General features: G+C 44.1%; 1 protein-coding gene across 2 annotated transcripts in view; it reads right to left on the reverse strand.

The window, feature by feature from the left end:
• DEAF1 (DEAF1 transcription factor) overlaps window positions 1-16,424 on the reverse strand; it is a 72,199-nt gene that overhangs the window by 8,022 nt on the left and 47,753 nt on the right. For both annotated transcript variants that reach the window (XM_068261307.1, XM_068261308.1), the window contains 3 exons: window positions 15,023-15,237; window positions 8,192-8,254; window positions 5,769-5,858 (listed from right to left, as the gene is read on the reverse strand). In XM_068261307.1, the coding sequence (XP_068117408.1) occupies window positions 5,769-5,858; window positions 8,192-8,254; window positions 15,023-15,237 (368 nt within the window). The remainder of the gene's footprint in view (window positions 1-5,768; window positions 5,859-8,191; window positions 8,255-15,022; window positions 15,238-16,424) is intronic.

Below are 16,424 nucleotides of genomic sequence, written 5' to 3' on the forward strand. Positions count from 1 at the left end.
AGAGGCATAGTGAGTTCATAGAAGATATTATTTTTTGTCACAAGTAAGCCCGTGAGGAGTAGTCTTGAAACGAAATTTCTCAAAATGACCTGTGAAATCCTAAAGGTACTCATTGGACTTTGGGCCCTTTAGCGCAGTTAGGGTGCAAAAAAGTGCCACACATGTGGTATCGCCGTACTCGGGAGAAGTAGTACAATGTGTTTTGGGGTGTATTTTTACACATACCCATGCTGGGTGGGAGAAATAACTCTGTAAATGGACAATTGTGTGTAAAAAAATCAAAAGATTGTCATTTACAGAGGTATTTCTCCCACCCAGCATGGGTATGTGTAAAAATACACCCCAAAACACATTATACTACATCTCCCGAGTACGGCGATACCACATGATTGGCACTTTTTTGCAGCCTAACTGCGCTAAGGGGCCCAAAGTCCAATGAGTACCTTTAGGATTTCACAGGTCATTTTTGTTTCAAGACTACTCCTCACGGTTTAGGGCCCCTAAAATGCCAGGGCAGTATAGGAACCCCACTAATGACCCCATTTTAGAAAGAAGACACCCCAAGGTATTCCGTTAGGAGTATGGTGAGTTCATAGAAGTTTTTATTTTTTTGTCACAAGTTAGCGGAAATTGATTTTAATTGTTTTTTTTCACAAAGTGTCATTTTTCGCTAACTTGTGACAAAAAATAAAATCTTCTATGAACTCACCAGTCTCCTAACAGAATACGTTTGGGTGTCTTCTTTCTAGAATGGGGTCATTTGTGGGGTTCCTATACTGCCTTGGCATTTTAGGGGCCCTAAACCGTGAGGAGTAGTCTTGAAACAAAAATGACCTGTGAAATCCTAAAGGTACTCATTGGACTTTGGGCCCCTTAGCGCAGTTAGGCTGCAAAAAAGTGCCAATCATGTGGTATCGCCGTACTCGGGAGATGTAGTATAATGTGTTTTGGGGTGTATTTTTACACATACCCATGCTGGGTGGAAAAAATACCTCTGTAAATGACAATTGTTTGATTTTTTTTACACACAATTGTCCATTTACAGAGAGATTTCTCCCACCCAGCATGGGTATGTGTAAAAATACACCCCAAAACACATTATACTACTTCTCCTGAGTACGGCGATACCACATATGTGACACTTTTTTGCAGCCTAGGTGCGCTAAGGGGCCCAACGTCCTAATCACGGGTCATTTTGAGGCATTTGTTTTCTAGACTACTCCTCACGGTTTAGGGCCCCTAAAATGCCAGGGCAGTATAGGAACCCCACAAGTGACCCCATTTTAGAAAGAAGACACCCCAAGGTATTCCGTTAGGTGTATGGCGAGTTCATAGAAGATTTTATTTTTTGTCACAAGTTAGTGAAAAATGACACTTTGTGAAAAAAAAAAAAAATCTATTTCCGCTAACTTTTGACAAAAAATAAAATCTTCTATGAACTCGTCATACACCTAACAGAATACATTGGGGTGTCTTTTTTCTAAAATGGGGTCCGTTTCTGGGGTTCCTATACCGCCCTGGCATTTTACGGGCCCAAAACCGTGAGTAGTCTGGAAACCAAATGTCTCAAAATGACTGTTCAGGGGTATAAGCATCTGCAAATTTTGATGACAGGTGGTCTATGAGGGGGCGAATCTTGTGGAACCGGTCATATGCAGGGTGGCCTTTTAGATGACAGGTTGTATTGGGCCTGATCTGATGGATAGGAGTGCTAGGGGGGTGACAGGAGGTGATTGATGGGTGTCTCAGGGGGTGGTTAGAGGGGAAAATAGATGCAATAAATGCACTGGGGAGGTGATCGGAAGGGGGTCTGAGGGGGATCTGAGGGTTTGGCTGAGTGATCAGGAGCCCACACGGGGCAAATTAGGGCCTGATCTGATGGGTAGGTGTGCTAGGGGGTGACAGGAGGTGATTGACGGGTGTCTCAAGGTGTGATTAGAGGGGGGAATAGATGCAAGCAATGCACTGGCGAGGTGATCAGGGCTGGGGCCTGAGGGCATTCTGAGGGTGTGGGCGGGTGATTGAGTGCCCTAGGGGCAGATAGGGGTCTAATCTGATAGGTAGCAGTGACAGGGGGTGATTGATGGGTAATTAGTGGGTGTTTAGGGTAGAGAACAGATATAAACACTGCCCTTGGGAGGTGATCTGACGTTGGATCTGCGGGCGAACTATTGGTGTGGGTGGGTGATCAGATTGCCCGCAAGGAGCAGGTTAGGGGCTGATTGATGAGTGGCAGTGACAGGGGGTGATTGATGGGTGGCAGTGCCAGGGGGTGATTGATGGGTGGCAGTGACAGGGGGTGATTGATGGGTGATTGACAGGTGATTGACAGGTGATCAGTGGGTTATTACAGGGAAGAACAGATGTAACTAATGCACTGGCGAATTGATAAGGGGGGGTCTGAGGGCAATCTGAGCGTGTAGGCGGGTGATTGGGTGCCCGCAAGGGGCAGATTAGGGTCTGATCTGATGGGTAACAGTGACAGGTGGTGATAGGGGGTGATTGATGGGTAATTAGTGGGTGTTTAGAGGAGACAATAGATGTAAACACTGCGTTTGGGTGGTGATCTGATGTCGGATCTGCGGGCGATCTATTGGTGTGGGTGGGTGATCAGATTGCCCGCAAGGGGCAGGTTAGGGGCTGATTGATGGGTGGCAGTGACAGGGGGTGATTGATGGGTGATTGACAGGTGATCAGGGGGGATAGATGCATACAGTACACAGGGGGGGGGGGGGGGTCTGGGGAGAATCTGAGGGGTGGGGGGTGATCAGGAGGGGGCAGTGGGCAGGGGGGGAGATAAAAAAAAAATAGCGTTGACAGATAGTGACAGGGAGTGATTGATGGGTGATTAGGGGGGGTGATTGGGTGCAAACAGGGGTCTGGGGGGTGGGCAGGGGGGGGGTCTGAGGGGTGCTGTGGGCGATCTGGGGCAGGGGGGGGAAAAATCAGTGTGCTTGGTGCAGACTAGGTATAATACACTTTGTAAACATTACAAAGTGTATTATACACTTTGTATGCGGCGATCGCGGGGTTAACATCCCGCCGGCGCTTCCGTATAGCCGGCGGGATGTTGCGGCGGGCGAGCGGTGACAGGCACCGGCGGAGGATCGCGTCACGGATGACGCGATCGTTCCGCCCATGCCCTTAAATGGACCGCCGCCTCTGTGGGTGAGCCGGTCCTTAAGGGCTCCACTTCCCGGCCGCCTCTGTGCGTTAGGCGGTCGGGAAGTGGTTAAAGAAGCAGTGTAGTGACATGTACTAGAATGCAGTCAATTATTCCCATACCCATTTTTACAGTAATTTTCCTGTTTTCAGCATCAGAATCACCTTCTATATGTATATATTGCTGTATATTGGTATGAAATCTTGCCCTCCCAGTCATGTTTAATCTAGGCTGTTTAGCTATGCAGAACTCTCCTCCTAGAGCATTATGGGAGACAAGTTATATTTTCCACTGGCTTCAGAACTCTCAGTAAACAAACATTCCGCAGAGATGCATCTGGCAGAACTAAAGATGTGATACCAGTGATAACTTTCAGAGTTTAAATGGAGATGAGGAAAGATTGTACAAAGGGCAAACACTAACAAATAATTTACAAAATGAATAATGTTTAAAAAAAAAAAAAAAAAAAAAAGTAATTTTATTAATTTATTTTCATTACAATTCCTCTTCAATTGACCACTATTGCAAAAAAAAAGTGTGAAATGTAAAATTCATACATATGAATGTACATTTCTCCCAGAGAAAAATCAACTATTTATTACATTTTCCCATGTTGCTGTCACTTACAGATGATTGTAAAAACAGAGTCTGGCAGGTTTTAGACTAGCCCTTCTCCTCATGGGGATTATCTGGGTTTTCTTTACTTAGAAAAGCGCTTACTGAACAGCAGTTGCTCAGTCCAACTGCCAGAATAGTGTTCAACAGAGTAGGGAAGCTGTCTGACAAGGTTTGTATGGATCCTTTCCAGGGTGTGCTTTTGTAAAGAATAACGTAAATAAGAATCCCTCATGAGGAGATGGCCTAGTCTAAAATCTGTTGTATCTGTCAGCTTTTTACTACCTATTGTAAGTGACAGCAATATGGTAAAATGTTCATTTACAGTGCATTTTACTCTGAGGGCTAGTTCACACTGGGCGATTTTTCAGCGATTTGCTGATCACCGGCGATCAGCAAAATGCTGCTGCTAATGCAAGTCAATGGTAGTACTCACACTGTAGTGATCGCCAGTGATTTGCTGATGGTGCATGCAGTATTTTTGGAGTGATTGCATTTCAATGTTATAGAATCACAAAATGCAATCACTCCTAAATCGCTTTCCTGTACAGTGAAAAAAACAGCTTTTTGATGATCGCCGGTGATCAGCAAAACGCTACCAAAGCACCCAGTGTGAACTGGCCCTGAGAGAAATGTTTATTTTACATGTATGTATTGCAAACATTGCAATTTTTCATGACAGGGGTCCTTCAAGTACTTTCCTGCAGCCTGTTTTCTTATTTGTGGTCTGTAAATTTTCTAATTCATAATTTTCCTCTTTTTAAGGTGAATGTCCAGAGATTTTACAGCAAACAGGATGAGCTTTTCAGATGTGCAGTTTAAATGCTAATACTGAACAAGCTATTGAAGGGAAATCATCTTTCACTGATTTTACTGTGGAATTACTTACAGAAGCATCTGGGGAAAAGTGTAACACTCAGCTGCAGCCAGCTGCTTGGCACCCATGTGTTGGGTTGCACAGAAGGCTTGGAGTGATTGTTGTACAGACATCAACTGGCAGTTGTAATGACTACAAACAAACCTATTGGCTGTCAGAACTGTAATGTCTGTCCACAGCTTAAAAATGAAATGTAATGCATAATTGAACGTTATCCCAATCAGTAGGCAATACCCCCTTTCCCACAAGAAATCTATAACTTTTCTCAAATAGATCATCAGGGATGTCTGTGTGGCTTATATTGCGGTGAAACCCCTGTCTGTGAACCTCATTGCGTTGTGGGAAATAGCAGCTGTTGCTAACTGCCAAGGATGCAGTATCTCCCTCTGTGCATATATATATTAACAAAAAAAAAACACCCTTGAGCCTATGCCATTGTTAGTGGATTTGTTATAGATAAGGACAGTTCGTGATGCCCATTTTTTTTCCATGCCTGCCAGCAGTAAAGATACTGACCTGCGGGCTCACAGAGAATCAAACAACCTGAACAAATTACATGGCGAGTATCAATCAATTTGTGATCTATCTTCAGTTTTTTTATTTCTCACTTTGTAATGTCTTAATTTTTTCCCCTACTACCATCTTAAAGTGTGCCTGAGAGAAGAAGCCTTTTCAGGTAACATACTTACCTAGGACCTCCTTAAGGCCGCTCGTCCCTCGACGTCTACCTGGGTGGCTCCGGTCCCCCGCAATTCAGCCCGAAAGCCTGGCCAAGTTGCGCTTCATCACGCATGCACAGCCCAGCCATCTTGCCCCATCTTGCTCCCGCGACTGGGAGTGTTCTGTGCTTGAGCAGTAGTACTGCGCAGGTGCAGAACACTCCCAGGGGCCGGGCCGCGCATGCACGATGAAGCATGACTAGGCCAGGCTTTCGGGCACTATTGCGGGGGACCGGAGCCACGGGGGAGACGGCAAGGGACGAACGGTCTCAAGGGGGCTTAAGGAAGCCCCAGTTAAGTATGGATCCTGAGATGCTTCTCATCTCAGGTTCTCTTTAACTAACGCTCTTACCAGCAGCTATGCTCACAGATAGCTGTATTATCACAGCCTTACCTTGCGCTGGCAGAAGATGGAGCAGTAATTGACCTTGTGGCAGCCCGTACATTCACTAAGAGCTTCTCTGCCGCAGTTAACGCAGGACTGCTAAACACGGAGAAGATCAGAAAAGTGTAAGAAGGTCTCACTGTCATAATAGTGCCTAGAGTGCACCAAACCATTATCTCTGCAGCACAATTTACAATCACCCTCCAGACAGTTCTATCAGATTTTTACTGGTCTTTGTCTCCTCACTATTAGTGAGAAAAGTTTTGTCAACAGAGACAAAAACAGCAATAAAAATCTAACTAGTGAGTTAGTGGTACCCACACATTATCTGGCTCCTTTCACACAATGCATCACAAAATATGACTGCATAGCAAATGCGATGGTACATTCATATCAGCACAGGTTATCAGATGATATGTGTGTGTACAGTTGCGGTTAAGCATATTTTTTATGTACTCCGTGCATTGCATCACATCAGCTTCTCCTCTCCATTGCAATCCTGTTTTACAGGGTGCACAATGCAATGCCCCAGTGTGAACTTAGCTGTAAGGTGGCCATACATCTAGTAATGTATGAGTAGATCGACCATAAGACTGATCTCTCTCTGATCGAATATGATTAAAGAATGATCTGTTGCCTGCTCATACACCACAGAATGATTCACAATAGATTTAAGCCTTTAATCTATCAGGAATTGGCCTAGTGACACCACTTCCGCTGCCAGCCACCCAAATCTAAGTGTTCCTCCCCCCGGTGCCCTTGCAGTGTAAAATCTCATCTATCCCGGCGGTATGCCTGGCGCCCCACGAGGGTGACAGCAGGACAGGTGAGATTTTACACTGCACAGGCACCAGGGGTAACAATTTACACTAGGGGGGACAGTGGCCAGAGGTCCATCATGTTCGTAGGTGGTCACAATATCAAGTGCCATTACCGCCATGTACCCAATCAAGCGCTTTTCCGCGTGACCGATCAACGCATTTGACCCTGTTTTAGTTTAATTGATCATATCATTGATCAGGCAGACATCTTGCAGCATTGATTTTTCATTTGAGAAAATTATCGAATAGGATGGTCGATCGGGCTGCAAAATCAGTAGATGTATGGGCATCTTTAGATTTGTGGTAGATCAGGAATACAACTGGTATCTGCCAGATATCAGTCATTTTCCTGCACCATTCAATATCAGCCAATAATTCAGCAGCCTCAAGCTTTATTCTTTTCATGCAGGACAATTCCATGGAAAATATTGTTATTGTAGTGCGCTGCTGGTTTCTACAGAGCACATTCACAAATACAACTGTAATTCATGACTTCCCTTGACTATTTGCAGGGCATGGTACATATAATCAGTTTCATGAAAAAAAGTTCTGATTAAACTTGATGGACATTTTTTTCAACCCACATAACTGTCTCTTCTCTCCCGGGGGTGCTGAACACTAGAGACCAAACTCTAGAGGCAAAGTGGCATGTACCTTATGTGACCACTAGTGGAATCTGTATTCGGCCTCTAGTATTTGTCACGTGACACAGGCACCCCGGGAGAGAAGAGACAGTGTGGAGCGCCTGGCAGGGATGTAAAGAAGACGCAATGGGGGGGAGGCGAGTGCAAGCTCTGCTGCCAACACTGCACGTCGGCCGTCCTGTAATCGAACGCCAATATGGCCACACACCCGACCTATTGCCAATCGAGCTGTATATTCCGTATAACAGGATCGACCAATTCGATCTATTTCAGCCAGAAATCAATCGATTGGGCATCATTTGCTGCATTGATTACTACACTTTAACAGGTGCACTTTAATGTATGGTATAGGAAAAATTAGTGGTGCTGGATAATTGCATTCTGAATTTGTAGCAGAAGTTCACCATGCATGAAGAAAGAAAGGTGTAAAAGCAGCAAGATTCACATAGACTATAAATGGGACGTGATATACATGAATAACACTTGTGCTTGCAGTTACAGAGACACAGTTAGGATGTAAGCCGGTAAGGCAGACAATTTACAAATAAACAATGATGAAGAAAATGCATCCAGCACACAGGATATGGAGGAGAGAGTGTGAAGCTGGAGAAGCAAACATTCCTGAAAATAGCGAGTTAATGAGATGCAGAGTGAGAGGGGAGGGGGGTGTGACTCTGCTTTAACGATACATTCATAAATCTGTCACACGTCAAGCGCTTTGAGTGGGAATGTACATTATATATAGGACACCTCCACCTGGATATTAATATTCAGAAACGTGTGTTTTACCATGTAATTCTTCTGCAGAGATGCAATAGCCACGTATATAGAACAAGCAGACGTCACAGCGCAGAACACAGGTCCTGCTACAGAGCAGCAACTTGCAGTATACATTATTTCACTACAGAAAGCGCTATTCTCTAGAGACGGGTGAAACGACGCAACAGAAGAGAAAGAGAAGCGTTACCCTTAGCAGGATCTCATGCTTGCCATCCATTTCCTCAGTCTGCTGGAACAAGTGACTTGGGAACTGTAAGAGAATACAGATTCATGGGATGAATTAGGTTAAAAGGGACCTGTCAGGATAGAAATCCCAGTGAATCTCTCAGCATTGGATAAGACATGAGGCCAGTGAATCTGGGAGGGGCTTTCAGATACCACCATAAGTCACTCCTACCTCCTCAATAAATTACACCTACCTCTCCCTGGGCAACGAAGTTAGGGATGAACCCCTTGTTTATAACCTTTACCACCTGACCTCCAGCCAAATCCCATGATCCATCTGGGCTGGTATTGCTTTAGAGTTGGGGTAGCCCCACATTGGCAGTCTCCAAATTTCTTGTGTAATGCCAGCCTGCATGGAGGGGGTTCGCTGTAATTGTAAGGAGAACCCTATGTTGGCCATTTTTTTTAAATTGCTAAAGATAAACAAGACAAGACACTGAACATTTATATTGCGCTTTTCTCCTGGTGGACTCAAAGCAGCAGAACTGCAACCACTAGGGCACAGTCAGTAGGCAGTAGCAATATTAGGGAGTCTTGCCCAAGATCTCCTACTGAATAGGTGCAAGCTTACTGAACAGGAAGAGTCGAGATCTGAATCCAGGTCGGCTGTGTCAGAGGCAGTGCCCTTAACCAGTACCCTATCCAGTCACTACTTAAAGATGTGTATTGTCACTTAAAATTTTAAAAAATATATTTTCTAGATAAAAAATATGTGAGAGCTAGTAAGCACTGAACCAATGCAAAGTGACGCTGCACAGGGTAAAAAAACGTTTTCGTCATAATTTTAAAATCAGTTTTCTCCAAATACTACGGGGTCTTTTAAAAAATAAAAGACACATATTGTTGCCACTAGTGACCCTGACATAAATTTGGTGAAGATATTATTTTGGAGGGCTTCACATGAACCATATGTAGTAACTAGGGATGATCAATGAGATGCAAATATTTCTAAATTTATGCAAATCTATGCACATTTTTATGCAAATATATACAGCTCGAACATGGACCAATCAATTTAAACCTGAGCGGGACATGATTGGTCCATTTTCAAGCATATATTTGCAAAAAAAGCTGCATAAATTTGCATAATCTCTGAAATTTGCATTTCATTGATCATCCGTAGTTGCAACCCTTCTTTCATGTTCAGGTAACCCCTAGGGCTGCAGCCGCCCAAGGCCCGGACCTTTCAGAAATCTGACCCTTGCAGAAACCCTGACCTCATTAGCTTTCTACTGATTGATGCAATACAAAGCTACTGCATGCCTGTATCAATTCCCAGCCACTTCTCCTCCCTCCCATTTAACATTACCAGCATACCTGATCAGAATTTTGACAAAAAAAAAACTGCATGATATTGAGGTTTATTAATCAGCCTCAAGTCAATACATCACTGGTAGGTTCAAAGTGCACATAATCCTTTTCCAGATGCTAAATTAATAACACCTCAGGCTCACTTTAAGTCCTCACGTAGATTGATTGATCCACCTGGAAGAATATGCATACCCCAACTCCCACATACTGTCATAAAGCCAGACATTAGCAATCGATCTAGCGAGCTCATCAACTACACTTAGTAATATGGGCCAACACCTACATTGAGAGAAAGCTCTGGCTTGGAAGGAGGACAGTATATAGGAAACAATATCTTCAAACATCATGGATTTACAGCAGGTCTCAGTCGCTCTGGAACCTGTCTGTCTCATAAGAGGATTAAAGATTTAATTACAGATCATCTCGCTGACCTTTGTCATGGGTATTCGGAGGGGTGAAGTAAGGCAAAATGGTTGCTAGATTCAGCCAGTCATATGAATTATTGTGACTCCATCTTGTACATTCATGCAGGGGCATAGCTATAAATCACTGGGCCCCCATTAAAACTGTGGGTCGGAAGCCCCCATTAACCAAAGACAATAAATAATGCCATAACTGCTGTATTGACAGCGATTATGAGAGATAATAAATAGCATAACTGGGCTGCATATCCCCAAATAACACAATTAATAATAATAACATAATGCTGCTGGTTCCCCAAATAAAAATAGTATAATTAGTCAGATGTGCTACAAAAAAAAAAAAATTATGCAGCATGTCCACTGTAATAGCAGAGAAACAGGTAGTGTCCACCCCCATAACATAATTACACAACACCTTTCCCAAATAACAAATATTGTCCGACATTGGCCTTTTCCAGCATAGGTCCAATGTCGTACATAGTTCAACACAGGAATAACATGTTATAGACTAATTCAATCACTTTGATCACTGGCCCCATCCTCTGCTGCTTCGCCAGGTAATTTCATTATTACGTGGGCACATTTGGGCTCTTCACTAGGGTCAACATTGCCAGATTTAGTCCGGTACGGCGTCACCCTATGTGGATCAGTGTCAGACACTTTGATCCCCTCTGACACCTGGCTGTGCCACGTAATTACACTGACGCACGTGCAATGGGGTGGAGCTACAGTATGCACACTAACGCTGGCCCTGCCCATCCCCCTGATGCCTGGTCACCTTCTCGCTCTAGTGCGATGAGGTAAACTCCCTCTCGGTCCCCACTGCTCCAGCGATCACAATTCACCCTAAACTACCATAAAAACAGCTTTAAAAGAAGGCTAAAAACTCACCTCTTTTCCTGAGCCTTTGAGACTGCATAATGCAGGGTCACAGCGCTTTGAGTCCCCAGGGAGAAAAGCGCTATAAAAATATTATTGTTATTGTTATTATTGTCATAAAAACCCCCAGCATCCCAGAGGAAAGAAAATGCCCAGGATGAGGGCGTGTGAGGTGTGGTGAGTGTGGCAAATGGTTTTTGAAGCCAGTGAATGCCTTTTTAGATCACTCAGTGGTAGTGTTGTCCGGATTATGAACGATTCGGATCTTTGATCCGAATCTATTTTGTGAGTCGAATCATCCGAATCATCAAAATTAGTGATTCGGATCGCAAAAGGGGCGGGGCCAGGAGCGACACGCCCCCTCTCAGCGGGCAGCGGGTTCCTGGAAGCAGAGCGGAGATGGATCGCTCTGTTGGATGAGACAGGGAGACAGGTAGATGAGAGAGAGGGGACATGGGTGCCATTGCCAGATATGTGTAGAGCACACATACTGGCTATAACGTGCTGCTGATTATAGGCTGTCTGTTCCGTAGTTGTGCACAGTGAACAAATTGGAAGCTTTTGGCTCAGCACAGCTCAGTAACTTTGCAGGCACTGTGATTGCAGCGCAATACGATCCTCCTGCACTGCTCTAAACAGCTGCACTTTACTTCTGGGAATGCTTTGGGGAATGCTTTCTTTCACTGTGCGACGTTTGCATTCAAAGTACACAGATGAGCATATAGGTTAAATACATGTAAAGCATATGATTGCAGCATGTGGGTATTGTGTGCAAGAAAACATTTCTGCTCTCTGCTCGTCCCTCCTCCGTTCTCTGTCCACTCCCTGCCCTCTGTCCATCTTCTCCCCTTCTCTGTGTGTCCACCCCCCTCCCCTTCTCCTGTCCTGCTAGTCATTTCACCCCCGAATGCTTCCTTAGTAAAATGATCCGAGATTCGGATCAAAGATCCGGATCTTTTCAATGATCCGATTCAAATCATCCGGATCATTGAAAAGATCCAAACTTCCCATCTCTACTCAGTGGAGGAGTTTTGCCTTGAGGAGTGGAGATGGTCAAGACAATGCTAATAATTCTGGCTTGCATTCACATTGATGAGAACTGTAAGCAGCTTGCATATTTGTTTATCAAATGTCATTCTTGACAGCTTTGACTGTCCAAAATCCGAGCCTCATACAATTTGCATTAACTGCATGCAAGCCAAAATGATCAGCAACTCAGTGGCCATTTGTATTGAGGAGAAGTCTCTATTTGCTGCAGCACTTTTACTTTTGAAAATGTGTCCTTCGTGAATGTTTATGAATGATGAACTATATACAGAGTATATAGCATGGATATACTGTATTATACAGCAGTTTCACTAGCGTACCCTGTAGGTGTAGCCGTGTTAGATGGGTTCTGCTCTTGTCCACCTCTGGTGGCACCCGCAACCTCCAGTGATACACATAAACCAGCAATATAATACTAAGCAATTTTATTGGATCTGGAGACCCAGTAATAAAGATAAAATTAACAGTTTACCTTCTAGCAATATGTTCTAACAGATAGGTCACAGTATCTGAATTCACAGTTATGGCAATAATGGAATAATGCAATAGAGAATTACACCTTCAAAGTCTCTGGAAAGGGTTTGGCCCAAGGAAGCATCAGAAAATCCAGAGATGTCAAATCCCAAAAATCACAGTAAATTATTAAGTGCACTTTAAATGACAAATGTATAAACAGTCTGTTATAATCAAACTCAGATAAACATTTAAGCTAATTTCCCTAAACATTGGCCAATGTTAATCTAAAGAGAATCTGTACTGTAAAATTCTTACAGCAAAAAGCATACCATTCTATTCATTATGTTCTCCTGGGCCCCTCTGTGCTGTTTCTGCCACTCCTTGCTGCAATCCTGGCTTGTAATTGCCATTTTATGCAATGTTTACAAACAAAAGACGTAGCAAGTGATAAGCTGAGAGTAGCTCAGTGTGTGAGTCATACAGAGTGTGCAGGGGGCCCGGAGAGGGTGTGTATAGCTTATATCCAATCACAAGCACCACAGCACATTCTAGCCTGACTGCCTCAGCCCGACAGAGCCGACATAGGAGAGAAGATTAGATAATATAACAGAGATAATACAGCCAATGTGCAAATAGGAAAGGCTGCAGTAAGACAGAGTACATTAGAACAGCTATAGGAACATATAGGATAGAAGAAATAAGGCTCAACATTTTGTTACAGAGTCTCTTAAGTAGTATGCTGGCAGTTGGAGCTCATATATAAAACAGTTTTTGTAATGAACAAGGAGCTTCACTCAGGAGAGCAGCAGCAGAAAGATGTCACAAGGACAAGGCTGGATTATTAACTATATGTGAATGATCCTCTTCTGATAGGCCTAGACACCTCAGAGCAGATTGTTAGGCCAATATGACAGTTTCTGACTCTAGCCGTAACTGGAACTGCGTTGTATAAGACCTTGGGGGGCCTGACCATGTGAAAGTCACAATCCAACAGGAATCATTCACTCAAAGCTGGCTTTGTGAATCTGCAGGAGCTGCTATGCAGGCAGATAAATATACCAATAAACTGGATTCACTATCAGCCAGTCAAGTAGCTTGCTTACAGTTCCTTCAGATGAGGCAGAATGAAGCAGCCATGTGAAGTAATCTGTCTGCCACAATTCTACTCAGAAAGGATGCAGTCACTGCTGCCAGTGAAAAAAGGATTTTTACCTCACAGATAGCTCAGCAACTCTGAGTAAAGGCTCGTACACACGCCTGACTGCAGCCAACGACGGGTCCATCGGCACCTCCCGCTGGGCGGGTTTTCAGCAGACAGTACAGCGTGTGTTCAGTCTGTCGGCAGACTGACAAGGCTGTTTCTGAACGATCTTAACGCTCTCCTCTTCAGATCTCTATCAGTTCTTTCTGCTCCCAGATCACTAAAACTCCCCTTCTGGAACATTTCTTCCTCTTAGAGCTAAGACTCAGACTTTCTCTCATTGGGCTTGACTCACAAAAGAGTGCTAACTGTTGGCACAGGTGTTTTCGCACGAATTTTTGCATTGCACGCAATCACGCATTTTCGTGCGAAACGTAACGTTTTCGAGCGCAAACGCGAATTTTGCCACGAAATCAATATTGTTTTTGCGTGAGAATTCACGTTTGCACGCAAAACTTTATCGTTTCGCACGGAAATTCGCGATCACGCGCAATGCGAAAATTCGCGTGAAACGCCCATGCTAACAGTTAGCACTCTTTTGTGAATCAAGCCCATTGGCTACAAAATCTCCACAGTATAAAAGCTGCTCTCCTATTGGTGAGAAAAATTCTCCAATTAGATGTAGGAGAGAAAACTGCAAACAGCAAACTATTTAGCAATTAACTGTTTCAGAGCTGATTTCATAAAACCACAAATCCAGCGATATGATTACACAGAGAAAATACTTTGTACAGGTACTGAATATAGCCATGTTTGCAGGATGGCCACACACTGAATATAAATAACCATTCCAACCTCTCTCTATCTCCTAAAGGAGCACACATACACATATGAGTATATATAGTAATGCTGCCACATGAGTTGGGCACTGGGTGGTCCAACTTGTAAAAATATTAATAATTTACATTACCAATGTATATTTTACTATGCACTACCCGGCAGCCATTCCCACTTGGACCCTCCCCTCCGAATGCCTAAAACTATCACCCAACCTAATGCCTAACAATAAACCCTCATCCAAGTGCCTAACACTAACACCCCTCCAAGTGCCTAACACTATCTCCCTCTCTGGCACAGAAACAACCGCTATTGTAGCTGATTGTCAACCAAATAAACAATCGTCCCCCTTTATTCCTTCCCTGTCTAGTATCCGACCGGCTACTTCCGTAGCCAATAGGTTACTAGTGCCACATCAGGGTCCAACTCACCGTCTTGGCACCCGATTACCGATACTTTGTCCAGGCGCTTATTAGATTCCTGCTGATCCTCGCACCCAAATCACCTGATCCGTGCCCATACCCCTACCCCCACACTCTATGGTCACTCTCTATGGCCACTCTATGGCCAGTTTGGTCACATGCCAATCAACCTACCAATATGTTTTTGAGGTGATGGCAGAAACTAAGGTGCCCAGAGGAAAGCCATAAGCCAGGCTTCTATATGTTCATTTATTAAGATGCTCTGGTTTCAGTCTTACCTCTTTCCTGTCAGAGGCGGCAGCTGCCTCATTTTTGGTCTGTTCTATAAAGTGTTTTAGCTGCTGGGCAGTGCTGAGCAAGGAATTCACCATGTCTTCTAGATACAGCCAGGGCCTCTGCTGTTCTGACACCTCTAGTCCATTGACAACAGCTGGTGGGGGCTCCTTAGTGGGGGTGCTGGGTGCAAGAGCCAGTGCTGGGAGGGAAGACAACACTGTAAGGAAACAAGAAAGGTCATTGAGCTAAAGAGGAGCTGAAAAATCTGTTTAATACATAGTGGTGTGTATGCAATAAACTGCGTTAAGCAGAATTACGAGAACACTCTTACCGCACAATGAGTAATGTATTGCATTCTGCTCTACTCATCGTGTAGTAAGACTTTATGCATTTAATTCTCACAGTTTATTGCATATACTCCATTGTCACTGTACAAGTCAATTTTTAACCATTAGATATCTTTGAACTCCCCTCTGGAGCTGCTATAACGGCTTTAGGACATTTTCTGGAAACCATGGCAACCTTATCTAGCTTGGTTTAAAAGATACCAAGAATTCTCTTCTTTCTGTCTCATTGGTGCAAAAGTCTGCATGAAGCAGAAAGCAGGGGCGTAACAATAGTCCCTGCAAGGGATGCAGCCGCAGGGGGATCAAGAAGCCCCAGGGGGCCCAGTGGGGAGAGACTAACAACTAAGGGCACGGAGAGAAAAAGCTTTCTGTTCTCTGCACAATAGTTCCAATGACTGCATCTGCTCAGCCACTGATAAGGAATCATACAAAGTTTTGTAGACAAAGATTTGTAGCCAGTCCCTATTCAGTGTGCAGCAGGCTCTTGTGTACAGCAGCGCCCAGCCCCCAGTCTCTCTACCCCTCCCTAATGATGTTGGAGAAGTCTACAGGGCCAGTTCTGCTCCATCAGAGGTGGACAGAGTGAGTGTAATAAGCTGAGGCTGGGAGCACTCATCTGTTGATTTTCTGTATGTGTTTTCGGCACCCCATGTGTGTCTGTATGTGTGAAAACATGCTTGTTCTATCACAGAAGCTAATGTAATTGATAAAGAAAATGCCTGCAGTGCTTCATAGCTGTCTTTATCTGCATGGGGAAAACACATTAAAGTGTGCATTAGCCAATTGAATAACATTGGTTCTCAGTTTACCTATAAACAAATGTGGCATGGGGGAGGGGTGGAGGGGGCCCCATCCAAAGTTTCGCAGGGGGCCCAGTGATTTCTAGTTACGCCCCTAGCAGAAAGTAAAATTTACTGGTCCTTCCAATCCCTTTAGCTGTACTGGTTTTGATTTACTGCAATGACACATTTATTCCACTGGGCAGATAGATCCCACTTATGTGTATACACATATAATCTATATAATAAAACCCTAATGTCCCTGCGTCCGTCCCTGT

This window comes from Hyperolius riggenbachi, chromosome 11 (genome assembly GCF_040937935.1).
Source record: "Hyperolius riggenbachi isolate aHypRig1 chromosome 11, aHypRig1.pri, whole genome shotgun sequence".
Lineage (NCBI taxonomy): Eukaryota > Metazoa > Chordata > Amphibia > Anura > Hyperoliidae > Hyperolius > Hyperolius riggenbachi.